Genomic DNA, 27930 nt, shown 5'->3' on the forward strand with positions numbered 1-27930 from the left:
TTTTTTATACTCAGCTGTAATAAAATAATTTTCTTTGATTCTTGTTGGTCATAAAATAGCATATTATCAGTGAGAACATGAAAAGAGTTGGGTCTTGTGAGAGTTAGTAATATGCAAAAGGATTAAGGATTGAATGCTTAAAATAAGGTGAGTGACTGTGATGAAACTTTTTTATTTTTTATTTTTTTAAGATAACTCTGTCCAAAACTTGAATAAGACAATAACATTTTTTTTATTATCAGAACGATAATAACAATTTGGTACTACATAGCACTGGTATTATATTATTATATGGGTAGATAAACTCTCCAATCAATCAATCAATCAAGGATCCATTTTCCTAAATAGCTGACTGTGCATATATCTACTTGACCTTGCTATATGTCTATTTTTCATTGATTTTGTCACATTAGATCCAAAACATTGAATAAGACAATAACATTATTCTAATAAATGTTTTTAGGATATTTATTAAAAAATTAAAATTAAAATATTTATTATAAAAATCATTAAAATTAAAAAATATACTTTTATGTATTTTAATAAAAATCATTCTCTTTATAATTCTTCCATCAGTATTCCAGGATTATCGATTAATTTTTTTTATTAATTTATTGTTATTATTATTAGTCAAAAAAAGAGAAACTTCGTACTTTTAATTTTTATTTTTTAAAAATAAAAAAAAACAGTTATAGAAGATAGTGGATATGAGAAATAAAAACAAAAGAAATAATTGTTTTTATTAATAATTACAAAAAGATGGATAGATAAACTCTGAAATGAACGAATGATCGAAATTCCTAAAAAAAAGGGTTAGCTTCGGCATTTCCGAGGAGTGCGCGTGCGTTTGGTGTGGTCAACGGAAGCGAGATAAATAAACAGAGAGAGAGAGAGAGAGGTGTGTTTGTTCTCTGAGTAGAAGAAGATCAAGATCAAGGAAGAGGATGTCGAAAGAGGATGTGTTTGTTGGCGCGATCGACCAAGGAACGAGCAGCAGCAGGTTCATAATATACGACGCGAAGACTGGAGTAGTAGGATGCCACCACGTGGAGTTCACCCAGTTCTACCCGCAAGCCGGGTGGGTGGAGCATGACCCCATGGAGATCTTGGAGAGTGTGAAGGTGTGCGTGGCCAAGGCCGTCGATAAGGCCACCGCTGATGGCTTCAACGTCGATAAAGGCTTGAAGGCCATTGGTCTCACCAATCAGAGAGAGACCACTCTCCTCTGGAGCAAATCCACCGGCCTCCCTCTTCACAACGCCATTGTTTGGATGGATGCTCGCACTTCTTCCATTTGCAGGTCAACTATTCATTTTCTCAACTTTGCATCAATGTTTTTTACTTTTGTTAGAAATCTCTATCCCAGAATTCAAACCCCAACATCTCCCTTCTCCTTCACCCTTTCCCTACCATCGGACCTACCTTATATCTCTAATGTTTAGAGAATTCATTTTGAATTTAATTGATTTTCGATCAAATTTTCTCTGAAGCAATGTGATTTATGCTTATATTTTATTTTTTAAAAAAAGCAAATAAGTAGTAAAACCTATTATAATATATTTTATTATCTAAGTATGTGTATGTGCTTGGATGAGTATAAAGTTGATTTTAAAGTTTTCTGATTTATGTTTGAATTTTTTTATTTACTTTTTGATACATAGAGTTTTTATTCTAAAGGCAGGTTCATAGTAAAATTTAATATAAAATTTGTTACCCAACACACAAAAGCTAATGTTTCAACTTAAAATCAATTATGGGCCGGGATCACTTTTTCCGTATGGAACTAAACATGTAAACCTAAAATTATCTAAAACATCTTAATCAAAATCAATTTTTTTTAAAGTGGAACCAACATGTTAGTATTTACCTCAATTTACCTTCATTGAAAACAACATGAGTTTTGTATGATCCAACATGAATCCAAACACATATGGATGTGTATACTTGTATAAACTGTTTAAGGCTTCAATTCACTTACTAATCATTTTGTGGGTGAGTATTTCATCATGGATCCGTTTGTATATTTTTATGGACCTATCGAATGCTATGTTTGTGTGTCCAACTTATGTTCCGTGTTTGGAATTGGTCACTATTTCCTTCCTGTGTTGTTGTTGTTTATTTTTTTTGCTAGAACTGTCATGGTCTCATAGATCAGATGTTATTGAATCGTTTTGAAACAGGAGATTGGAAAAGGAGTTATCTGGCGGTAGAAACCATTTTGTGGAGAGTTGTGGCTTGCCTATTAGCACATACTTCAGTGCTTTGAAGCTGCTGTGGTTGATGGAAAATGTAGATGCCGTAAAGGAGGCCATAAAGAAAAAGGATGCGCTGTTTGGAACTATTGACACTTGGTTGATATGGAATCTAACTGGTGGGGTGAATGGGGGATTGCATGTTACCGATGTTTCAAATGCATCTCGTACAATGCTCATGAATCTAAAAACCCTTGACTGGGATGCATCTACCTTAAAAACCCTTAATATTCCTGCTGAAATTTTGCCTAATATTGTTAGTAATGCCGAAATTATAGGAGAGGTTGGGTCTGGATGGCCAATTGCTGGTGTCCCTATTGCTGGATGTTTAGGGGATCAACATGCTGCAATGTTAGGACAATCATGCCGTAAAGGGGAGGCTAAGAGCACTTATGGCACAGGTGCTTTCATACTACTAAATACTGGTGAAGGGATAATTCAATCGAAGCACGGTCTTTTATCCACTATAGCTTTCAAGCTTGGCCCAAAAGCTCCAACCAATTATGCATTGGAAGGATCAGTTGCTATTGCTGGAGCTGCAGTGCAGTGGCTTAGAGACGGTCTTGGCATCATTTCTAGTGCTGCAGAGATAGAGGAGATGGCATTACAGGTTGAATCCACTGGTGGGGTTTACTTTGTTCCTGCTTTTAATGGATTGTTTGCCCCATGGTGGCGTGAGGATGCTCGCGGGGTTTGTATTGGAATAACAAGGTTTACAAGCAAGGGTCACATTGCCCGAGCTGTGCTTGAGAGCATGTGTTTCCAAGTGAAAGATGTCTTGGATTCAATGCATAAAGATTCAGGAGAAAGTGAATCCCAAAAAACAGAGTTTTTGCTTAGAGTGGATGGTGGGGCAACTGTAAACAACCTGCTGATGCAGATTCAGGTTTGGACTAATTGCATATTATTTTCTATGGATCTCTTTGTTTCATCTAATTGCATATAATTCTTTTAAAAAAAAATAAAATTTGTTAATGATCATGTTATTTTTTCCTTAACAATAACATTATATGATTTCTGGTTTGTTATGCTTCTTTAGTGTTAATAGTCACTGAAGTGTTCATGTTTGTTGAGAATCAGAATAGGATCAGTTTCAGATTGATGCAAAAGCTTTTTACTTTTCACATAACTGATAATTTTTTGTTACTAATGTTCTACAGGCAGATTTGGTGGGATGTCCAGTAATTAGACCTGCTGACATAGAGACAACAGCACTTGGAGCAGCCTATGCTGCCGGATTAGCTACTGGGATTTGGAAAGAAGATTTTATTTTCAATACTGAGGAGAAGTTGAAGAATGCTAGAGTTTTCCGTCCTGTAATGACTGAGGAAGTAAGGAAAAAGAAAGTTGACTCTTGGTGCAAAGCTGTTAGTAAAACTTTCGACTTAGCTGATCTTGCTCTTTGATGGTAAAACACAGTTTATGTTTCTTTTTATTTTTATTTTTTATGTCCTTTACTTCTGGGTATAACTTTATTTTTAGCCTTACTAAAATGAAGGGAGTAATTATGTCAACTCAAATAAATTTGACATTATGTTTCTGTATTGTTCCTTCTTTTCCTTGTATTTTGGAGAAGAAAAAAGCATCACATAAAATGGAAGAAATACATTAGTGGGAGTTTCTTATTAATTTTTTCGATATTGACATATGAGAATACTGGTACAGAGTACTATCTTGCAATTGAGTATTGTTATTGAGTGACCAGTATGTCAGAATTTTGCTTTTTAAGTCGAAGATGAGCTTGTGCTTATTTATTTGATATCTCGATTCTATCAAGAGAAATCACAATACATTGAATAGGCATTAGAAAGTCTAATTTTAATCGACAAAAAGTACACAGCACGGTGTTATACAGATTTATTGGACGTTTTCTAACATGAAGTTTTATTGAATCCAAGGATGCCTTGCCTACTGCTTAACCACGAACCAACTATAACGTCTCTAATACAATGCAACTTTCAGAAGCCAGTGAAAACATGTATATGAACACATCGATCAATGAAATGAAGCCATACATCTTTCCAGAAAAGGGTTTATGCAAAAGAAAGATGATATTCATACACTAACTATAGGAAGAGAAGAGGTAGAAGTGAAAGATGTAATAATTAAAATGATTTAACAAAAAAGAGATAGATAAGGCGAATAATGAGATGTCATTTGTATGCAAATGATTATTACTAGAGCCAAGAAATTTTGCAGAATAACGTGTGAAAGGTCTACAAAGCCAGGTTCCAGAAGGAGTTGTTTTGTGGAATATTATCTTCTTCAAAGTTAGTAAAGCCAACCGGGAAGGGCACTTGAAAACTGGTTGTCAGAGACATCTAAACCAAGTAACTCAGTACTACTTCGAAGACCCACCGAAGTACTACTAGTTATTGACTGAAATGTGATCAATGTTTACTCTTGTATTGTCAGAGTTATTGTCTAGCAGCCATTATGGAAACATTCCAACCAAATGATTACGAGAGAGATCAATGTTAAGCCATGTTGGTAGGAAAGAGCTAGGAGCCGTTCTCTTGTGTGTATTTACACTACAGCAGGGCAACCCGCAAGGTGTGGCACGAGTAGTTAGTAGCTTGAATTCTTTAAACATATGAAGGAGATTCGATTCTTGGATATATGAATACAGCAACATCTGTGGGGGAGAAGAGTTATTTCTTAACTGGTCCTCTATTTTCTTGCGGATTGATCTCATGACTTTCGCATGTGGGGATACCTTGTTTTCAGAAAGAAAAAAAAAAAGAAAGAAAAAAGAACACTTCAGTTGGGCATGTGGAGAACCTTTAACCTATGAAATGAAGGAAACCAGTAGTGGCTCTCAATCTCAACTTGAATTTTTTTTATATTTAATTTTACTAAGATTGTAAATCTTTTATAGCAAACACCAAGATTGCTCAGCCATTCGTGTAATGTAATTCAGATGAAACGCAAAGGAAGACATAACGCAAGTTCTGCTGACAAAAGAAAGAAGCTTATGTTCGTGCATATGCAGCTTGTCCAATCTTTTTTTCTTCCAAGAGGAAGAAGCCAGTCTTGGGCCTTGGCCCTGTTTATGTACCCAAAAAGAAGATAAAGTCAACGAGTCTTTTTATGTTAATTAATAAAGTGAACGAGTCTGTTTAGCCATCTTTTTTAAAAAGAAACTAAATACTTTATGTTAAAATTAGCTTTTTATTTTAGTGTTTTTTTTAAAAATTTAATTTAATTTTTCTTCAAGTTGAAATGTATAATTTAATTTTATAGCTAAAGATTAAAGCTATGTTTGTGTTACTGTTTGAAAGGTCTCCAACGTACATTTGGAGCAAAAAATACAAATAAGATGTTTCTCTCAGCACATTTCCAACATACATTTAGGAATTCTAAACGACCACTAGCTCATGTTATATATTTATTTTCTTTGCTATGAATACTTGTAGAGAAATTTAATACATTAAGTCTTTGTCTTCTTTTCTTTTTATACTGTATTTTGATAAAATAATTCTTTTATAGCTTTATGTGTAGCATGCAATGCTTTTTTTTTATATATATACCATTTTCTGTCATCTGAAGCATATTATATAAGCTTAGGTTATTCTTCACGGCTTCACCTTGAAAATCTTTAGAAAGGAGTGCTAGAAAGATGCTTTACCAAGAGTTTATATGTTTAATTAACAAGTGTACGCAATTCAAATAAAAAATATATATCGCCTTATCCTTAAATGTTAACCCTTCGTTCGTTCTAATTCCACTAAAATCCAAACGCCCATGATTTCATGCTTTGTCCTAGACACCCTCCACTTGTACCCAAAGCAAGAGCCATCAAGTAAAAGCATGTGATGCAAAAAAATAACAAGTATATGAAACTGGTTCCTGTTCATCAAATTGGCTATTATTATTTATATTTATTCACATCAATCTGGTGGTTTGTTTGGCAAGAATGTAATTAAAGTATTAAATTGAATGAGAGTCTCTTGGTTAGTTAACACAGCACTCTACATTTGCCTAGTTACCCAGTCTCCTTTGGCAATCATAATGTCCCTTATGATTGAATGCTCTCCCTTGGCATGATTCACATCCTATGAATGAAATTGAAAACAATGGTTTTCTATAAGTGCCCCTTTTGACTACAAAAAGAAGAGTGCTGTTAATTTTGTCAATTTCATGAATATATTTCGGGTATTATTTTGGATTATGAATCATAATACGTTGTTCACTTAATTTAAGCAATGGCAAAAGTTTCTCAATAAGTGGGCCATCGATCGGAAAATTCGAACAAACATATCAAATTGTCTGAAGGTTGTGAATTGTACACGTCTACACCTGATCGATGTTTAATTAAACATCATATTCTTATAAATTATGTATATAGCCAATGATAGGTAAGTTGATTCACAACATGCAGTTTTCAGACAAATACAGGGCAGCTTATTCTCAATTATTCTTTGTTCGTTCTGCTTAATTTGCGTTACTAAATTTAATGAAGCATATATTCTTGCACGTCCTTTCTTGATGATGAAGTGTTTTGGAGTAAAACAGTACAAAATCTTTCCAAAAAAAAAAAAAACAAGAAAGTACAAAGTCTAAAGTCTAATTAAACCGCGACCCTCTGTATGATTTTTTTTTTTAAAATAATACATAAAATTAATTTATGAAATTTTAAATACAAGTAAAATTAATACTTGAAATTGCAAAGATATCATTTTAATCAGGCTGCGATACATTTTTAGTTTTTATAATTTAATATTTTTTTCTTGTAATTTGTTTTAATCTTTGCATATTATTATGTTTTTGTTTTTATTTTTATTTTATATCTTTAAAACAATTTAGATAACATTTTGAACTATAAAAAATAAACGTTATCTAGACTCAATATTTAGGGGTACAAGTCATTAACTAAAAAAATGTACAAAGTTTTCCCCGGTCTTTATGAATTTAGGATTCATATTATCATTAGTATGTTTCATGGCGTGGTAAACTCCCTATGCGAAAATGTTTCTTGCATAGATATGTACACAAGTTAATGATAAAAGCAGGTAGAAATGGAAGTGCTTACTAGTACTAGTTGAAAAATGAGAACAAAGGTGAAAAGGGAAGACTCGTGTAAAGGCAAGAAATTAAACAAAGATGTGAAAAAGGGTCACAAATCAGAAAAATCAAATCATCCAGCAAAGCAAAGCAATTAAAGAGTAAAGCAAAGAAACTGCGACGAACCACACCATACAAAGCCAAAAATTAAGAAGCCTTTGAGCTGAGACAACTTTTGTCCCCAATGTCAAAGTGCAATTCTTCACGCAAACTATTAAAAATACCAGAAAGAGAAAGCAGCTGGCGAATTTACGCGCACAGACCACTAGATATGCGCATAAATATACAGTAATTCCATGTATTGAATACTTTTTTTTTATAAAAAATGTTTTTATTAAAGTCTAGTATTTCAGAATGATGTAAGTGAGAAAAACAATCCATCCATATTTGTAAGTTTTTTTCACAGAAATAGTTTTATACAAAAGTATTAATTTAAGAAAATTTAATATTTTAAACTAAATTAGTTGATTTTTAAATCTTAATAAATTAATTAATTGAATCCTATAATAAAATTAAACAGAGTGTACAATGGTAAAAAACAGTAGAAGAAATACAGAATAACAATGCATATTAGGATTTCTGAGACTCTGACCAGAACTCAGACTCTGCCTACCTCTGCTGCAAAAATAGTTTCTCTCTCTCTCTCTCTCTTTTTCTTTCTTGTTTCAATGCTCCGCTGACCCCACATGACTCGTCATTCATTCATTGCCCTTTTTTCAACCTGGACCAATTTCACTCCTCGTTTATTTATTTCCTACCAAGTAAAACACACAGTACAATTATTAAATCAAAAAATATTTGCCATTTATTATTACTGCATTAGGGGGAGACTTTTTATCAAGTCATCGTCTAACTGTAGCAACCAATCATGGCCCTTTTGCCTGCATGTGCTTAAACTATAATGGATTCCTTTCTTTCTTTCACGGAATTATTACTACTACTAATACCGATCAGTAATAGAAATGAAATTTAAAATTTCCACTACAAAGTTTTCACGTGATTTTTTGCGGGAAACTTGAATATTACTCACATTAAATAGGCAGCATAACTTGATGATGATGAATTTTCACTTGCAATGATAAAAGAAAGTTACAAAGTTCCACTCATGAGAAAAGCCCCCTCGTTTTTCAAAAAAGCTGTGTGTATTATGTTACTATGTTAATAGTAGTAATCAATGCTTTCATTCAACCTTTTCATTAGAAACAGCACAGTTGCTAGCTAGCTACAACTTACGTACATATAGTCAAAACTCAAAAGATTGTGGTGTGTGAAAGTGGTAACTCACTCAAGGTTAAACTATTCTTAGTTGTTATGTTTACTTAGTTTCAATCTTTACACATTTTATTGTAAAACATTTTCTTAGTTTTATGTAAGATAATTTTATTTGAATTAGATAAAATTATTATAATTAAATGATACTTTCTCTTGTCTTATATATTGGTCACTTTCAATCGAATCATCAAGATCAAAGACAAAAAATTAAACCATTAAATATGTTTAAAAATAAAACAAATTTCTAACTATATAATAACATAATTACACATCCAACTAATTTCACTAATAACTAATTAAATGTTTAGTATAAATTATCATCTCACATTCTCTCTCTTTCACCGTCATTAGTATTCACCCATTATTTTACTATTTCCATATCAATAGATATGGATCAATAGAAACCTTTAATTTCAATATTTCTCTTCTCTACTAATGAAGTGTTGAAAATAATATAAAGGACAAAATTAAAAAATCATTATTAATAACTTAATTGGTGACTTATAAATAGGACTAAGTATTCTTTTTAGAATTTGGTCAATATATAGGATTGGAGGAGTAAATAGTTTTTCTAAATATTTAATAACTTTGTTTTCAAAATTATTTATTAATTTAAACAATCATTACTAATTGATTCATAAGTGATGTAATAATTTATTATGGTTAAAAAGTTTTAGCAAATATTAACTAGTATACTTAGATATTGATTAAAGAAATAAGACATTTTTTTCTTAAGAAACAAGCCAAGTGGTAAAGCGGGAGACTGCAAATCATTTTTTCCAGTTTAAATTTAGCATCATATCCATAATTAGCATATTCATTCATTGTAGTTTTGACTTTTTGTTGTTGTGATGCATAAATGTGTTGTTCAATGATTTTAGAACATGTTTTCTTATGATTTTTAATAAAGAAAGTTTCTTTTTTAATTTCTTAACCCGTGTCTTTATTAAGATCCTTTAAGAGACTAGTTAGCCAGACTTTCAAGTTTTTATAACAGTTTTATCTAATATAAATAAGCACGAAAAACCGAAATTAAACCAAGTATATGCATATATAAGAAAGAAAAAAAAAACCATTAGTAAATAACATATCCACCTTAGCAAGTACTACTAGTATCTATCGAGTATGAAGAAGCATCAGATCCCGCGTTCTGACTCGAGTGTCTGTTTTTTTATTACATTTTCTCTTCTGAGGTTGAGCGTATATGTCGGACACTTCCATCACACGTCACTTCACTTGATAAAGAAAACCCTTTTCTCTCTTATTATTATTATTATAAAAGGGCACATTAACATTCTCAAAAGAATTAATCTCTCTCTCTCTCTCTCATTTGACATGGCTGCTTCCAACTCGACCCTCCACTCACCCACCACTCCCAACACCACCTTCGTCCAAGCCAACCCTTCCAACTTCCGCGCCGTCGTCCAGAAGCTCACCGGCGCCTCCGATGACCCCTCCGCCCATAAACTCCCCCTCACTCTCCCCACGCGCCTCGCGGCAGCGCAGTCCCACCGCCTCGCCTCCGCCGGCGAGGTGATCGGCCCCAAGAAGCCGAACTTCAAGCTCCACGAGCGCCGCAACGCCGCCGCCAAGAGGCTGGAGCTCCCCATCGACACAGCCATGAGCATGATGATGATGAGCGTCTCGCCCACGTCTTCGCTGGTTCGAAGCAGAACAACGACGACAACGTTGGTAGCTTCGCCGGTTTCTCCACTGGAGTTGTTTCTGGCGCGTGCTAGCCCACGCACGCCGCACGAGGAGGAAGAAGAGAGAGCGATAGCGGAGAAAGGGTTCTACTTGCACCCTTCCCCTCGAGCTTCTCAACCTCCTGAGCTTTTGCCACTCTTCCCTTTGCATTCTCCCACTCACAACCACAACCACAATCACACCACCAATTCACCATCAATTCCTAATTAATTAACCCTTTTGTGAGCTTTTTTCTTCTTCTTAATTTTACTGGTGCTATGAATTAATTAATTATTTGCCACTTTTATGTTTATTTAATTATTATTTATGTTTAATCAACTGATTAGTATAAATGATTAATGTGCTGAAGATATATGTTTGTATTTCAATTTCGATAGAAATAATTGTTGAGCAGATTTTAGTTATGTTTGGATTGAATCTTAAATTAGTTGAAATTTTTTCTTGTGATGAAACAGTGGCTTAAGACAAGAAAAAAAATATTATTTATGTTTTGAATAGAGGTGTATGCATGTATGTACTCGATTCTCCATGGTTCTATGTTGTGGAGATAGGGGTTTATGATTATGAATGTGTAGGTGGGTACGTGACTGTTTTTGTGTTGATTGATTCTACGTTAAGAAACTAGGTTTAGCAGAATACAGCAGATATTGGCTTTCTTTTGGTTTCTTAATGGCCTTTTGTTTTTAACGTACACTATGTTATGCTAATGCTATGCCATCTTCAGGATTCAACACTAGTTCACTTTTTAGAAGCAATTACTGGTTCTGGTTGAATCCAAAAATATACGGCTCAATAATGTACTCTCAGACAGACAGACTATAATATTGAGAAAAATATAAAAAATGAAAAAAAGAAGAGAGTAGAGATTCATCTTTTAAAATATGACTTATTTACATTTCATATCTAATTATGTTTTAAACAAATGAAAAAAATAAGTTAATTGCATGACATATAATAATATTTTAAATTTTGTACTTTCAATTAATTTTATTCAATTTAAAGGTGATTTTTTTTATCTCTTTGAAATTAATTTACTTACTATTTCTAATTCTAAATCTTTTTTTTTCCAAATAATGTTATTTGTTGAATGGTTTTATATAAGAAATTAATTTCTCTCATTCTGATACACATTTGTTTAAAAAATATTTTTATTCAGTTTTAAAGAAAACACGCCTCAAAACTGATACATGGTTTAGCTTGTTTGGTTCTTTCTGTCTCTTGCTTCAAAAATTTGTAAGCTTGATTCATTTGTAGAAACTACAAGTAACTAAAACGTTTAGAATGTGTATAGTATTTAACTACCGTATAAGTTTTTTCAAACAATTTAAAAATATTTGATAATAAAGTTCCCGTAGGTTCTTTTAAATCAAATTTGAACATATAACTTTTTTATAAAAAAATTACTCTTAATATTTTAATATTTTTTTATTATCTTAATTAATGTTACAAAGTATCTTTCAATATTTTTTTTAATATCGTACTAATTTAATTTAGTCATTACATTGTTTATACTCCTATTTATTTTAAAATTTTAAAACATATTTCTAAACAAAAATCTTAGAGTTTTGTAACAAAAATTACAAGAATTTAAAATTAATACTTCTAAAAATATATTTTTATCAATAAAATAATAAATAAATAAACATATAGTTTCACGTTAATTAATCTGTTCAATAATCAATTTTGCTAAATATTTCAAATATAATAAACAAACGTAACAGCTTTCAACTAACTTTTAAATTTTGAGTCTAACTGATCAATTATTTTTACTAAATATAACCTTAGCCTATATCTAACTTAGTATTTGTTATTTTTTATTCTTCTCTACCAATAAAAGAAAATCAAAACATTAAGATGATATATATGAAATTATTATTAACCTCGCCATAAACGTGTGCAATGGATTAAAAAAAACAAAGACAAAACAAGTGCATGCAAGTGCAAAGGATAGCGTGACTTGTTAATGAATACTAGTCTCAAATGTTAACTTTTATTAACTTTCAATTTCTTTTTCTTTAGTGAGTTCACTTGTTAAATTCACTTATTTACATTACTCAATTTTGTCAACCATTAGCGTAAATTGTTCCATAACTTATTATATAGTTGGTGAACTCTCTTATAAGAGATCTAAAACACATTTTCATGATGGGCATTTTACTACAGCTAATAAATAAATAAATAAGGCATTTTACATTACCCTGTTTGTTTGTTTTTTTTTTCTTCCTAAAATTAAAATAAGGTAATTTTATTCGACTTTGAGGGTAGTGTAGCAGCAATAAATAAATAAATAAATAAATAGATAGAGTTCTTATCCTTTCATTTTCATCCCCAATATAGATATATACTACTCTAAACTAATTTTATAGGAACAAGGTATAGGGTCTCTCGTTTTAGTTAGACTACACAATCATTACCAATGTCCATTTCCCAATCATTGCACCACCAACTTATTTCGTGTCTTTCGTAAAAATGGGTGTTCTTAATTTAATTCTTATGTGTTCACAATATCTCGGTAGAACAGTGTCGATTAATTACTTCCATTGAAACGTAAATAAATGTTAAAGACGTTTATCCGTAATACAAATTAAGAATTAGCTAGTGTGAAATTCACTTATGCTCTATAATTTAAGATAATTTTATTTAATATTTCGGATATTGTTATTATATTAATAACAACTTTAATGTTCAGAAAATCTTACTTATGATCAAAATATTGCAAAACTTTGAACAGAATGGTTACTTGTGGAAAAATATCAATCAAGTCCTTTTGACATCACAAAATTGTACATTTATATGCAAAATTCAAAGAATATGTTTGAATGTTTTTTCCTCTAAAATAAAAGTTTGAATGCTTTTATTAGACCAGTTTGTCAACTAACGCACTCTTTAAAAGTAAAAGTAAAGAAATTAACAAAATAATATTATTTTATTAATGATTATTTTAAAAATGTGTTGATAATTTTAAGAGTTATATATATATATATATATATTAAAATCTATTTTAATTTCTTAAAAGAATCTATTTTAATTCTAACAATGGTTAGCACATCATTGTTCTACTTTTAGATCCTAATTATAGAAAAAAAGAATGTGTTCTAAAAGTTTTTATTTACTAAAAGTTTGATCACCGAGTGTGTGCTGTAATATGAGGATTTTTTTAGCTTTATTGATAATTTTGAGTTTGAATTTTAACTTGATACTATACTCGAAAGAAAAAAAAATATTAGTTATATTCTATATTTCTCTTATTTATATTAATTGTTATATAACTTATTATATATATGAATATCGTTTCTCTTATAGTACCATCTATATAACTATACTGAAATTGTAGTTTTCTGAATCATGATGTTCAAATTAATATTTCAAACATGTAATATATGTTTTGTTAAAAAGGAATCTAACTTATACGTTGCTCAGAATGTTGTATTTTTTTTTCTTTTTTCTTTTTCATTTTGATATTTGAGAATTTGTGCAGATAAGAAATCAAAGACGCCGATAATGGTAGAGTCTCGCTCGTTCATGTATGATGATTTTCTGCATCAGGATCATGTCGGTTTTTCCTTCTAGGTTTAGTATGCATTTCTACTTCTTTGTTGCAAAAAAGTATCTTAATGTATATCTTTTAAACTAATTTGAAATTGACACATCTCAAATAATTCGTGTAACTATATTTTTTAATTTTTTATAATAATTAAAAAAAGCCTTTATTTTTCATTTACCTATCTATAAAACATATCATCTAAATTTTACTCAAACTCGCTGGATCTATAGATAGGCAATAAATCTCTCTATCCAAGACTCAACTGATTATATTTACTGTTATCTATGAAGAATATATACTGTCGTAACAATTATTATGTTTACTATTACTAGGGGTACATATTTTGAATAAAAATAAAAGAAAAGGAAAAAAAGATTTAAAAGTTAAAAATAAAAAATAAGACTAATAAAAAATAACTAATAACATGAGAGTAGTGAGTGAGTAATTATTAAAAGAGAATGGTAGAAATTTAAAAACCGAAAAGTGGTAAAATTATCTAAAATTTGTAGACATTAAAATGAAGTACGTATTTCCTTTATTATTAAAAGTATTGATGTACAAAGTCACACACTCTTGAGTGGAATTATTGTTTGGTTTACGGAGTCATATAAATTTAAATATAATGATGGGTTAAATAAGTTAATCAATAATCGCATGACAATTTTAAAAAATTATTTATATTTATCTTTTAATTTTCATCATTTTAAATGAGATATAAGGTTTATTATTCTTATTTTATTTATAAATAAATAACTAAATGTTCCTACCCAAATAACTATGGTGTGCGCGCGTCTCTCTCCCTCTATCTATCTTTGAAGACTACAAGTACATATTTCCGTTGGAAAGTGACATCTTTGCTTCCACAAAATTTCTAATTATCGAATATTTCTTGTCACCTGCTTTTATCCATTGGGCTGGGAAAGTAACCCATAAGTTCTAATCTTTTGTTATGTATACTAACACAATTTGGACGTACGTGTTTAACTGATAATGAGATCAACTTAGACAAATGAATTTTTTTTCTCTTCACTTGGATAGTGATAATGATATAGTATCCAACTCTAACAGAGAAAACAATCCTTGAACTGTATTCTTTCCCTGATTTTTTTGGGTAACATTTCATAATTTAGGGTCCTACTTGTGATCAAATCACTGATAGAGTCTCATAGATGCATGCATTTAACCCTAGTGATACTAATTCACCTTATATTATGTCACAGTTTGCTCTTCTCACTCACTTCAATTGCAAAGTTGTTTCGTCATAATTTTATGAATTCTATTTGTACCTATGCATTTCTCTCAAACTAATTAGAGAGGAAGATGTAATTTCTCTAGTTTGACTACAAATCATGGTAGTTTTATTACGATTTCACTTCTTTTAAGTGAATAAATATATAAAAATAGTTTCTTCAGACTCATTTGCATTTTTTAATTGAAGTTAAACCATCTTATCTCGAAACTAAATGTTTAACCAGTATTTTTTTGCTACATTATGTGAGAATGGTTCATTGTAGGGAATTTTCCACCTCTTTTTTTAAGTTATTGGGATGGAATTTCATTTTCCCAATTACCTAGCAAATGCTTGGCAATGATTTTTGACACATTTTGACCTAGATGCTCAAAGCAGAGAATAGGCACTAGCAAATGTTGCTTAATTTAATGCAGCTAATTATCTAAGATGGGGAATTCAAAGATCTTTATTGAAACCACAAATGTTGATGTTGTACCCATCGATTCATAATAGTTTACTGCAAGTTTTGTGGCTTTGTTGGTGACTGAACAATTAAACAAGCTCATCCCCAGCATCCAACAAAAGAAAGGTACATAACATTAATATAAAATATTTAGAAGTTAATCACTCCAATAAATTTAGCCCTTTTTGATCCTTTCCTTTTTGACAAACAATGTGTAGAGAACCCACCATCCAAAAGTCGTAAACTGATATGATTCACCATGATGACAATAATGATTGCTCTGTGTTTTCACCTTCAAGCTATTCTGCTATGCAGTGGTTATAACCCACTCAGATGTGATGTGCCTCAACTTTATTTGACAAATTATTTAAATATCTTCATAATTAAAGTAGAGCTCTTCCACAATGTAGTATTAGACTCTGTCTAATCCAGAAAGAGCAAATGAGATCAATAGTATTTATTGCATTATTCACAATGGGGTCAACTATATACGTGACATGACTTATTTGGTTCACTATCATAATCTTCGCCATGGGGTTAAAGTGTTCTTCACAATGGGGTTAAAGTGTTGTTGAATTTTATTTTACAGTTGGTTTGGACCATGATTTGCTTCCCACATTGAGTTCATTAAAAAGACCCCATACCCTTGAGCTACTCCACAAAACTAAACTTCATTTCTTTCTTGTTGTGGATAATATTCAACAAACATGCTCTGTATTTGGGCTCCGATTGTTAACTCAAGAAAATGACTGAACGCTAAATGTTGCCACCACTTCTTGAGTCATGCGTCAACCTTAAGTCATAATAATGTTAACAACCTCGAAATTTATTAGCCAGTTGATAAGAAATGCATAAATATTTTGAGCGTTGAGGTAAAAAAAATAGCAATCAACACAACTGAAGAAATATTTTAAAGTTATAATTTATATTGTAAGTACTAATAGTTAATTTTTAAAGATATGATACCACCAAGCGCAATGTTGAAGTAGTCACGTGAGTTTGAGTTTTGTATACGCAATTTGTGTTGAATACTTAGAGGAAAACTTTGTTGCTCGTAATAGTTAGACTTCAACATAATTGTCTCAAACAAAATATATATGTGGTTTATATAGGATAAAGAAGAAAAGTTTATTATGATAACAATGACCACTCCATCTCCATTTACTCTAATAATTAAATTGGCACAAAACTGTGTTAGGTTCATGTATGACCAAATGTCAGCAACATAGAATACTAGGTCTTGTTTCCTTCATATAGCCCATGAGAATAGAACGATATCAAGTGTAAAGTAATTATGTTCAGCTAGGAGGAAGAAAGGCCAAGCAGCTATCAGCTATGTTCAACTCCAGATGTGAAATGTAACTATCCTGGCCACAGAAATTAACAACAATAATACTAAAAATGAAGTTGTCAATCAGCTTTTTATTGATAAAACAAAATTTCCAAGTATCAGAACAAAACTTACTATATAATAGAGAATAAACAAATCCCGAATGCACTTATTATATCGACAAAAAACAAAATGAATTGAATGACCAAAAATTCTAGGCCATGAAGTTATAAACTATTAACAATATGATGTCCAGAGCTTCGGCCAGACAAACACTCAGATGTAGAGACAATATCCGTTATTTATTTCATAACTCTATTCAACGAACTGAAGCACAAATGGACTGTTGGTTGTACAATTCTGTGACTCCATTTGTGATCTTCTGCCTGTTTTTCCTCCTCTTCGAGACAACTATAAACCCTTCACCATCTCCATTCTTTTTTTCAGTAACACCTAATTTCTCTTGCTCATCACTATCACTGGAATGAGGCACTGTCTTATTCTTTTCTTCATTTCCATACATAATGTTTATGACAGCACTGTCTTTGGCTATTTCATCAGAACAACTTTCCAAGATCTCAATTTTTCCTTCACCATCCTTAGACTCATCCACAGAATCAATATTTTCCTTGACAGATTTCACTAGAAAACTGAGCAGTATCTGCCTAGCTATCTCGGACTTCTCAGATTCAGAAATACTGTTTTTGTTGGAACTCCCATTGATTTCAACAAAATTTTCATCTAGCTTGTTTTCTTCTGACATGCCTATGTCAGACAAAGAGTTATGCTCATTGGAAACATTTGAATTGGCATCATTGGCTTCTATTTGAGAAGCATTTCTGGGAACAAACTCAGGCGCATGTGGATTCATTATTCTTGGAGACCCAAATCCACTTCTTTCTCTGATAGAGGTTTGACCTTTAGTAGAACCATGTTTCATGCGAAAAGTATAGTTGGTTCTATAATACAGAGGCGATCTAGGCCCACAAGGGACCCTAGCAACAGCAGGGGGAAGCACAGTCTCCACGTGCATGCCTTGACTAACATCTGTATCATACATGCTTGTGAAGGAAGCTGAATTTAAATGGTGAGACATGGACAACATTCCTGGATTGAAAGGTTTGGCCGCAGCTGAAAGCTTACTGCCATTTGTTTCTGCTGTAGATTTTGCCTGATCAGAAACCTTCTCAAGTTCCGATCCAGAACTTTCTTGTTGAGGTTCATTTTCATGAGTTTCCTCTGTTTCATCATGCTGACAAACTGTATTAGTTATGGAACTTTGGCAACTACCTTCACTTATTGATGTCACAGCAGGATTGCAGCATATCTCATCTCCAGCATTAACCCTTTCCATGTCAGCCTTTTCCAACAATGGCTTTAAAACAGTTCCTGGTGGTGCTAAAGCCACTTCTTTGTAAGATATAGACTTTGAAGCCAAGGAACTCAGAGATGCCGGAGATGAAATTTTGGACACAGAAGCTTTTGTTGAATGATTAACAGAATCCTCATTCAAAGTTAAGTTTCTAGATTTTGATTGTCTAGATGGAGATGACATGTCTAACATGACTTTTGGAACTCCTCTTTGTGGTGGCGAAGTAATCTCATTCCTAGAACTGCCTTCCCTGTAAATGTAATTATTTGAACCATTAATGCTGAGCTTTGATAGATGATGTCGCTTTTTGTGCCCAAACTTGCGGTTAGCAGCATTTCCTGACCGCCCTTTTGAATTGGCTTCTTGCCAACCTTCATCAGATGACGCCTCATAAACAGGTTCACTTGTCACTGGTCTGTACCCAGTGAAATCACCATTTTGTTTCTGTACTTGAGAATCAAGTTTGCCATTTGTTTCTTCTATTTTGCCTTGTATCATACTTAGAGCATCTTTTGAGTTATCAAAAAGAATTGTCTCATCAGCTATTGCTTCATCATGTTCTTGACTGTTGTTATCACTTGTTGAGAGTATCTGGAAAACAAAAGCAACAAGTCAAATACAAAATATGGTAAATGATGTCAAATGTTTTCAAAATTACTTCCGATTAGAAATTAAACTATTATAGCACTTCACCTAGAACTATAAGCTAACTCCAAAAGAATGCAATAGGTTGCATGCCGGTCAAAGTTGACTTTAATAAAGGTAAAAACTTCCAAAATCTTTGGAACATAGTCTTCTTGTTTCCCTTAAGGACAGTACTTAATGAAAGGCACGTGGACAATGAAACTGGAACAAGAGGTATTTAATCAGGAGTTACCATTGCTTATCATGAGAACATAGTATAAATTTGATCAAATTAGTAGTGGACCCGTTGGTTACAAGCAAGTCACCACGGGAAATGCTATTAGTTACTTTTGAGATAAACATCATATAGAAAAATATTTGCCCACCTTTGTACGCCTCTGTTTCCTCCGAGCATCATTTCCTTTTGGGTTGGGACTAATAAAATCCAGGAGATCTGACACGCTGCATGAAAGTGGTTAAATATATATGTACCCTGAAATATAACCTGTTTGAAACACAGTAAATGGGGGCTACCATGTTAGTACCTAAGGTGACCTTTACTTGCAATGGATGCATCAGGCTTTGGAGTTCCATTTTTAGTTGCTTCTTGCTGCTCTATGGCTTTTGATTCAAAATATTCAAGCCACGCGGCAGCATCCTGCATTGGAAAAAAAAACCTTTCATGAAAAATGGTAACATTAGCCAAAACCATCTATCAACCCCCATATTTTGCCAATGCTTAGTTCAATCCTAGACCAGAATTCTAGTACTACAATCAGAAAAGGAAATGACCTGTGTACGAAGATCTTCTGATCCAAGCTTTGCTTGAAGTATCTTTAGTGTAGTTTGCTCATGTTGCATACTCAGAGAAAATGCATCCATCAATGAAAGAGCTATAGCTATGGCGTGATAGCTTGCGGCAGTCTATAACATGGAAAATACTGTATAAAGCACTGTTCCATCCATGGGGGGAGAGAGGGGGGGAGGGAGAAAGGGAGAGAGAGAGAGAGACCTGTATATGATCTGCTCCTAACAATCTTTTGTTGCATTTAAGAGCTTCATGCAAGTATCTGAGTGCCACATGAACATTTCCCATGGCCTCTTCCATCATAGCCACATTTATATAAGTAGCTGCTGTGTTTGGATGAGACAGCCCACATGTAAAATGTAGAAGGAATAGAGCACGATTAACATACCTGTGAAAAGATACATTTAGATCAATGAGGAAATAGTAATTTCAAAATAACAAGCAGAAAGTCATAACTTAAACATCTAAACCAGTTCAATATAGTCGAACTTACTTCAGAGCCAACTCAATGTGTTGCAGACGATAATAAAAGACGGAAAGATCCCCATAGCTTTTCATAGTGTCAGGGTGGTCAAGCCCTAGCTCCCTCTCATTTATATCCAAGGCCTTTTGCTGATAGATGGTGGCCTAAATAAATAAAGAATAATAAATAAATTAATATAATTAGCAGACCTTGAAACAGGTGCACGCAGCCATGCAGAACTTCCTCAAGTCAAGAGCATGTATAAAAACCAATCATATGCAGGTTCAGCAAATCAATAGCATGTTTTTCTCCTTTTTCTTTCTTTCTTTCATCTCTTTCCCCTAGTAGCTTGAAACAAAAGAAACAATATTTTCCTCTACTAGCTGAGACATAAATCTGAACTATTATTTACCTGGTTAAAATCTCCAGTGTGGTAGAGAACCACAGCTAGAAGACTATATGCACTTGCAGTATTTTGATGAAAGGGTCCACAAACAGCCATCATCTTAGCTAATGCCTGCGATATGATAGTATTGTCAAAACACTGTGCCACATTTATAACTAGTAAACTTAGAAATGATGCACCATCCAGAGACTGAAGAAAGTGATTTGTACCTTTGTTCCATAATTCACAGCATCCTCAAGCTTTCCTTTATCAAGAGCAATTTTGGAAGACTCCAATAAATTGCGTCCATCTAATGAGGAGCACCCTACATGCTGTAAAAAAAATTGATCTTGTTTGTAAATGGTTCAATGAGATGAAAATCAATGAATTATACATTTATACATAGAATAGGTTTTGGGGGGACGATTACATAAACATGATCTCACCTTGCAAACAGGAACCAGGCTGATAATATCATTTTTCCCAAAGGGCTTACTGGACTCCATGTCATAATCTCTTGGGAACAATTCCAATCCAACCTGAGAATAAAAACAAGTGCAATTAATAAAAACTTCATCTAAAAAAAATAGAACAAGACGACGAGATGCTGATACCTTGTGACAGAGCCCTCTGAGAATCGACAACTTCCTTAAATGTTGAAATTCATCATTTAGTGTCCAGCCAAATCTTTTGGACAAAAACAGATGTAACCATTGAATTCTGAGATTATGATCATCAATCAAAATTTGGTCAGCGCCATCTTCTGTTCGAGACCCACCAAGTAAGAAATTCAGTGTTGATGCAATGGCTGCAGATAGATCAGCTACATTGTCAACAGAGGCAGTAACTGCTTTAAGTAGATGCTTGAAAGCTCGAGTGATCATCTCATGAATACAAAGGGATTGTATGTGTGGAAGATTCTCCGCAAGTTTAACCTGATTCACTCAAGAAATTACAACCAACAAAAGCAAACTATATTACCAACTAGCTTTAACCTGATTCACACTAGTTCAACTAGCAAGGTATTTAGACTACAATAGCAGCTTTCAAGCAGTAGATGGTTGGAACATTTTAACGTTCTTCATAGAGATGCTTAAGAGATAGAAAGAATGTTACTAATACTAGATCCAGAAGGGTTATCCTTAGTTAGCAAAGATGTTTCTAGAGGAAGCAAAAAAATAGAGGAAAGCATTCTCACCACTTTACCCAAAGATCGCATCTGTAATCCTCTTAAATGCATAAAGTCAGTCAGTGTACGACCATCGACTGGAGAAAGTTCCAGTGATCCAAAGTCCATAGCCTAAAAAAGTAATACATTTGGTTCTTAATCATGTAAAAAAAATTTGGGTTATTCAAAGAAATGCAAAATCCTTTGAGAAATGTAATGTTACCAGCTTTGGCAAGGCAACTTCATCATAAAACTTGTGTGCCATGCTGATAAGCTCATCCACTGACTGTTGCAAGAAGAAACTAATTGAAATGATAGGTACAAGACATATGAAGGATGCATTATCATAGACATAGGAACATAAATATCACTTAACACAAGCTAAAATATAGAGTAAAAAATAAAGTTGGAAAATGACAATAATCACAAGAGATATAACAAAAGTACTAGTTCCAGATTCTTTGAGACGCATCACAATCTTTAACAAAAGTACTAGTTCCAGATTCTTTTTAAAAAAAAAGATAAACAAGTAGAAACATGAGAATAAGGGAACATGAAGAAGCATCACAATCTTCAAAATTCCACAAACCTTTGTGTGAAGACCAGTTCCAGATTCTTTGAGACGCAAAAATGCTTCTTCAGAAAGTAGTTTCTCTAATTCATTAGAGTTACTTAAGTCATCATTGTTTGGCTCAACTTTATCCGCAACATCATTCATGTTTGCAAGTCTAGAGTCATTTTGCTCCCTAGAATCTGCACCATCTAGATTATTGGATTTCTTCTCTCTCCTCTTCAAAAATTTAAATTGCTTTCCAAGACCTTTAACAGCTTGCTCAAGATCATTGCTATCTTCTTTGTTTTTGGAACTGTTATCTGTTGAAGTTTCCTGTTTTTGCAAATGCTGGATCCAACAGGAACCAAGTTCCCATCGAATAGACCTTTCTGAAGCACTTGGCTCCTCCTTTATCTTTTCCATACATTCTTGAACCACCTTCCGAACAAGGACTTTAGAAGCATCTAAGTCATTCGAATTTGACAGGGATGATAAAGTCCCTTCTAATGACTCAGCTCCCGACTTGTGAAGCAGTACCCTCAAACTGCATACATCATAAAAATGTGTCAGGGATCATCATCACAAATTTGCTATTAATATTCATCTATATGGGAGACACTGGTTGCATTGCAATGCATATAATCAAACAATAGAGAAAGATAAAATAAAATGTTTCATAATATGTAACTTAGAAGTTGTAACATTTTCAGATCATCTACAGATAACATTTATGGAATAGTTTATTGTTCAAACCTGTTGATGTTGAGAGCATTTGCCCCTCCATCTGGCTGATCATCTATCTCAATATCTCGAACTTTAGGCTTCCTTGTGTTCACATTACCCACAACCTTTACCGTTGCAGTATATCCACAGTGGTGTACAACAACAACAGCCAAGGAAGACATATCCTGTAATCAACAAGGCAAAAAATTGAGCAATCACAAAATCACAATATAGCCTTGCAAAGACAGGTTATTGACTTACATGAACAATTACACTTTCATCTGCAGTCAACCCTTTGAGTAAATTCTTCTGAGCATCCACCTTATGCATGCTAGATTCATCCAGTAAAGAATTGTACTTTGCATTTCCATCCTGGATATCACGTTTGACTATAATGGATAAGTCTCCCACGTGATCTTCATGCAGAACAGAATCTGGATAAGAATTCAATTCATTCTTGGTATTTAACTTGGATTCCATGGCATGCTGTATAGCCGCAACACCCTTAAATATTGAGGTATCAACAAACTGACTGTGAAGCAGAAATGCTTTTCTATCTCTAACCACCCTCTCCTCCTCAGTTTTGCAAGGAAGAGAGGCCAGTATTGCAAAATCTGTTGCCCATGGTCTAAGCTCAAATTCACCATTTCTTCCTTGGCCACCACCGTTACCACCCCAGTTTTCATCTTCAGCAGGTAATGCAGGAAAGATTGAAGGAGACTCTGCGACAGACGGAGGGACCAGCCATGTATTTGCTCGGAATCCATACGGAAGATTTCCAAACTGAAGGAGATAAGTTGTTAGAGAAATACCTTTTTCTAAAGAAAGGAAAATAATCAATTTCATTTGATTAAAGTGTACCTTATTACGTTCCAAAAAGGCTTTCATCAATGATTCATATGCCTGCATTGATTAGTCATTTGTCAGAATCGCTAGTTAAAACTTAGAACATCAAACTACTTGCTCAAGATCAAATTCTTATGACTATTTTTCTGATAGCTTGACATGCAAGATATATATAAAAAGCAGAAAATAGAGACAGGAAGGAGTTAAGAAATTAAAAAGAGAAACATACGGTAGCAAAGGCTCGGCTGAGCTGTTGGAGAAGATCAACCAAGGTGTGGCTGTGCAGAGACTGCTTCCCTACTGTGTAAAACCCTTTCTCAGAACCAACCACTTCTATTACCTTCCCATTGCATATTTTAACCTTCATTGTTCAATGTTCATGCATGCACCAACAACAATTTCTCACTTCAGATACATATATGCAGCATTCAACCATAAACACTAACACTTTAAGTAACAAGGAGAGAAAAAAGCCAAAACCTGAAGCTGAAAGTAATCTCCTTTGCGCCTATCCTCTTCATCCTTCACTTCACATCTCTTCAAATCTAATAAACATTAAACACACAAATACCCAAGTTTTCCATTATTGTTAAGCTTTTGGTTTTCTCTTTAATTAAGAAAATTGGAAGAGAAAGAAAGAGGTACCCACGTAAAATCGGGGGAGAGAGGTGAGAGAAGGAGAAGAACTCGTAGAAATCTGAGAGCTTCGGTGTTGGGTGAATGGCCTTCATCCCCACGTTATCCGAGATCGCCGACGGTGGCGCCTCCGACGACGGTGACCCGACCCGGGATTCCCCATTCGGTGTCCCCAAACTTGTCTGGTTCTGATGTTGGGCCTTACCATTTTTCTTGGGCCTTGACTCTGAGCTTGGTACGCTCCGTTTGGGCCTACCGAACCTTGTTGTGCAGGCCACAATGTCCAAGACCCTCCGCACGTGCGCAATTGCTTGGGCTTCATCTGTATAATCCTCTGTAACACAGTGGCACAAACAAATACATATATAAATAATAAATAAGAAAATCTCATTCCCCAAAGATATAAATGACTAAAACATAGACTAAACTATCATTTTAGATATTAGTATACAAAAAATTATGAATAAGAAAAATTCAAATAAGTCCATGAAATTGTAAACCAATAATTACATTAATCTATTTTTTTAAGTAATAATATTAACATATATTTGAAGAATAAATTATTAAACTTAAATATTTAAATAGACTTGTTTAAAACAAACAGTAATGCTAGCAACATAATTCAAAACAAATTGCGTGAAGCACACCCGTGACACTGATATTGGGAGGAAAAAACTTGAAAATAATCGTGCGATAAAAGTAGAGGAAAAGTTACGTGATGCTTTTTAATCATTGTTTTTCCCATAGTTAATAACTTCTATTTTTTTATGTCAAAGTGTAATAACTTTTCAACGACTAATAAACTGAAATTTGAAAGTTTTAAAAGATAAAAAAAAGGCGGGTGGGTACAAAACACACACACACACACACGTTATTTTAACATGTTCGTTTAAACAATTAATTAATCTTTTTTTAGAGAACAATTAATTAATCTTTTAAAATTCCTCTTATTTTGTTTTTAAATTATTATTTCCTATAAACTCAAAAAAGAGTTAATGAGATTGCGATTGCTAGAGCAAAGTGGGGTTTGGTTTTCCACCGAAATGCAACTTGAATAAATGATTACAATCCTCGGCGAATCATTAACGTGTATCACACAAAAATAGATTATCACCGTTTATGAAAATGACAACAATGTATTTTCCAAATAGCAATAAGTGTATAGATTTTTTGATGCATTGTAGTTTTCGCTTGCATTAACCACCATAAATATATAACCAATTGGAAAAACAGATAAAGAAACCGCAGCGAAAGGTTTTTTCAATCATATAAGTTATTATTATTTTTTTAATAAATGACATATTTTGAGCATTAAAAATTATTTATTTCAAATCATTTTAATTATTGCCGTAAATACTTGACGCCCACAAAAAATGATTCGATTATTTTGTTGTAAAATAGTGGTAGTATATTTTAAGAAGTATTAAAAGATTCTATATTCTAAGGAGCAATGTCTCTTCTAGTATGGTAGGTAATAAAAAAAAGAGCACCTCAATCATGACTTTTATGCTAGGTTACTCCACATGTCTCTTTGCCTAAGAGGAGATGCAAATGACTAAATATCATAAAGAAAAATAAATATTTTTCAGTTTTATAGAACACTACAAGAAATTAATATGTCACGTGATGTGTGGAGCAGACAATCCTCACAAAAACCATTGTAATTATTATTCAAATGAAGACTTTGACATTAGTGTAGACAAAGTTTAATTCAAACCAAGACTTTAACATTAGTGTAGACAATGTTAAACATAAACATGTATTCCATAAAAATCCGTTGGTTTTCCCGTCTAAATTCATGCATCATTCTACTTATAAAAAAAAAACTTGTTCAATTTTATTCAATTTCGTACTTACCAAAATTCCTAAAGTTTTATTTTATTTTATTTTAAAAAAAGCAGAAGAAGAAAGATACCAAATGTTTGGAAGCATTGACTACAACTAAAATGGTAAAACTAGGCAACTACTCCGACTCAACACTACTTTCATCATTTATATATATTTACCCCTTCAACCATCCGATCAGCCTTAATTAAAAATAAATTAAATTTAGTTTTTTTTTTCTTTCAATGCATAATTTGTGCCTAACTCTCTGTAAACTTATTACCCTGTTAACTAAAATACAAGAAAGTACATTTAAGTCAAACTAAAATATATACCCAGAAACGGTAGATTCAACTAAATGCGCACGCACATAAGACACAATTGGTAGTTGATGCTGAATGACAAGTATGCTAAGTGCACCTACCTTCAACCATTCTTAGAAGACATGGCTTTAGGGTAACAACTTCCACTCTGTCATTTAATCTCTGCCCTTTGGTCTAGAGGAGGAACAACATTGAATCAGTATAGTAGGTGTTAAGAGGAAAATAAAGAAAGATGCAAGGGTTGGCACATACGGAATTTAATATTCATCTAACAATAATGAAAAAAAAATACTCAATTGAACTAAAAAAAATGCCAACCTCATGAGATAAAGAATAGTTTGTGAAATGGCATGTCTCCACCTTCACAGCCAATAGTTTTCTTACATCAAGTATCTTATCAGTAGAGATACCCTTTGGAAAAATTTCATCACACAAATAGTTAGTGATATCAAACCACAAATGACATGCAACATTTTTGGAGAATGTTAAATAAAATATGTACCTTCAAGACAATCTGTGTGTCATATGGGGTGACCACAGTGATGTCAACAAGAGAAGGTGCTGCTGCAGCTAAAAACACAAGAAAAACAAAAGTTAGAGAAAGCTAATTTAGTTAAAGATTATTTAGAGCAAAAAGAGGATACATCAATATCTGATATATATAGTGATGTTCTTCTGTATCCACAAGTGAAAAAGAGTGTAACCTTTCTCTTCCTTTTTCTTCTTCTCTGCCTTTGCTTTATTTGATTTCCCTTTTCCTGATCTTGGGGGCATTTTTTTTTTCTTGACACTGCCACACACAAAAAAATGCAAATTTGGACAGAAAGTTCACAAGACTTACTAGGGAAAACTCATTAACAATCCTAAATTCAGTTGCTGAAAGAGGCACTACTGTACTAGAAAGGAAAAACAACACTGAGTGACTGATAAAGTTGAGGGAAAAGAAAAAGAGAATGAAGACAGCGAAGGGAAAGAGTTTATATGCGTGAGAGCAAAGAAATTTATGTAATAGAGAAGAGAATGATGTATTGTGTAAATTGTTTAGAAGAAGATAGGATAAGGGTCATCGAGTTTTAACCTTTTTCAGGATTTGAGAGCAATTCTGGCCTCTCCTTGTTGCTAATAAGTTGATAGCTTCTCTCTCTCTCTCTCTCTTTATGTGAGTGAATAACTTATAAGCAAGTTTGAGGTGGGCATGTACTTAGGCTAAGGCTAAAGACAAAATAGACAGTGGCAAGGGAAATTGACCGTTGATTGTTTGCCACGTGGCAGAAAAGTGTGTGGCAGATACATTTTTGTTTTATCACATGTTTGGACCTTCAATTGTTCCTGCTGTGCAGAG

The 27930-nt window shown here is 33.0% G+C and overlaps 3 protein-coding genes across 4 annotated transcripts; 2 read left to right on the forward strand and 1 right to left on the reverse strand.

The window, feature by feature from the left end:
- The first annotated feature begins 791 nt into the window (after positions 1 to 791).
- LOC114418088 (glycerol kinase) lies at positions 792 to 3956 on the forward strand. Its single transcript, XM_028383253.1, has 3 exons — positions 792 to 1300; positions 2181 to 3138; positions 3413 to 3956. Exons 1-3 carry the CDS (start codon positions 945 to 947, stop codon positions 3656 to 3658), a joined length of 1560 nt encoding a protein of 519 aa, XP_028239054.1. The 5' UTR covers positions 792 to 944; the 3' UTR covers positions 3659 to 3956.
- A 5967-nt stretch (positions 3957 to 9923) lies between these two features.
- Positions 9924 to 10505, forward strand: LOC114419266 (VQ motif-containing protein 11-like). The gene has a single exon (XM_028384904.1). The coding sequence runs from the start codon at positions 9924 to 9926 to the stop codon at positions 10503 to 10505; it is 582 nt and encodes a 193-aa protein (XP_028240705.1).
- Positions 10506 to 16929: 6424 nt separating this feature from the next.
- On the reverse strand, positions 16930 to 27771 carry LOC114418090 (protein TSS-like). Of its 2 annotated transcripts, XM_028383255.1 has the most exons (24): positions 27667 to 27771; positions 27293 to 27378; positions 27091 to 27158; positions 26907 to 26999; positions 26690 to 26762; positions 24455 to 24775; positions 24286 to 24350; positions 24035 to 24166; positions 23821 to 23862; positions 23221 to 23742; positions 22990 to 23144; positions 22273 to 22780; positions 21907 to 21969; positions 21714 to 21815; positions 21130 to 21450; positions 20962 to 21054; positions 20746 to 20847; positions 20543 to 20647; positions 20161 to 20294; positions 19872 to 20055; positions 19652 to 19783; positions 19405 to 19517; positions 19246 to 19321; positions 16930 to 18826 (listed from the first exon to the last, which is right to left on the reverse strand). In XM_028383255.1, the coding sequence occupies exons 2-24, from the start codon at positions 27360 to 27362 to the stop codon at positions 17183 to 17185; spliced, it is 5118 nt and encodes a 1705-aa protein (XP_028239056.1). In that variant the 5' UTR covers positions 27363 to 27378; positions 27667 to 27771; the 3' UTR covers positions 16930 to 17182. The 2 variants fall into 2 exon arrangements, with proteins under 2 accessions (XP_028239056.1, XP_028239055.1); XM_028383254.1 differs by lacking the exon at positions 27667 to 27771 and having other exon boundaries at positions 27293 to 27620.
- Positions 27772 to 27930: the final 159 nt, after the last annotated feature.

The sequence above is a fragment of the Glycine soja genome, chromosome 7, assembly GCF_004193775.1.
Source record: "Glycine soja cultivar W05 chromosome 7, ASM419377v2, whole genome shotgun sequence".
NCBI classification, from domain to species: Eukaryota; Viridiplantae; Streptophyta; class Magnoliopsida; order Fabales; family Fabaceae; genus Glycine; species Glycine soja.

Excerpts from the sequence above, each read along its gene's own strand:
- LOC114418088 (XM_028383253.1), top strand. The coding sequence starts at position 945 with ATGTCGAAAGAGGATGTGTTTGTTGGCGCGATCGACCAAGGAACGAGC. Across the intron at positions 1,301-2,180 it reads CGCACTTCTTCCATTTGCAG|GAGATTGGAAAAGGAGTTAT; the intron begins GTCAACTATTCA and ends GTTTTGAAACAG. Across the intron at positions 3,139-3,412 it reads ACCTGCTGATGCAGATTCAG|GCAGATTTGGTGGGATGTCC; the intron begins GTTTGGACTAAT and ends AATGTTCTACAG.
- LOC114419266 (XM_028384904.1), top strand. The coding sequence starts at position 9,924 with ATGGCTGCTTCCAACTCGACCCTCCACTCACCCACCACTCCCAACACC.
- LOC114418090 (XM_028383255.1), bottom strand. The coding sequence starts at position 27,362 with ATGCCCCCAAGATCAGGAAAAGGGAAATCAAATAAAGCAAAGGCAGAG. Across the intron at positions 20,848-20,961 it reads GCCTGGTTCCTGTTTGCAAG|CATGTAGGGTGCTCCTCATT; the intron begins GTGAGATCATGT and ends TTTTTTTTACAG. Across the intron at positions 20,056-20,160 it reads CACATTGAGTTGGCTCTGAA|GTATGTTAATCGTGCTCTAT; the intron begins GTAAGTTCGACT and ends ATCTTTTCACAG.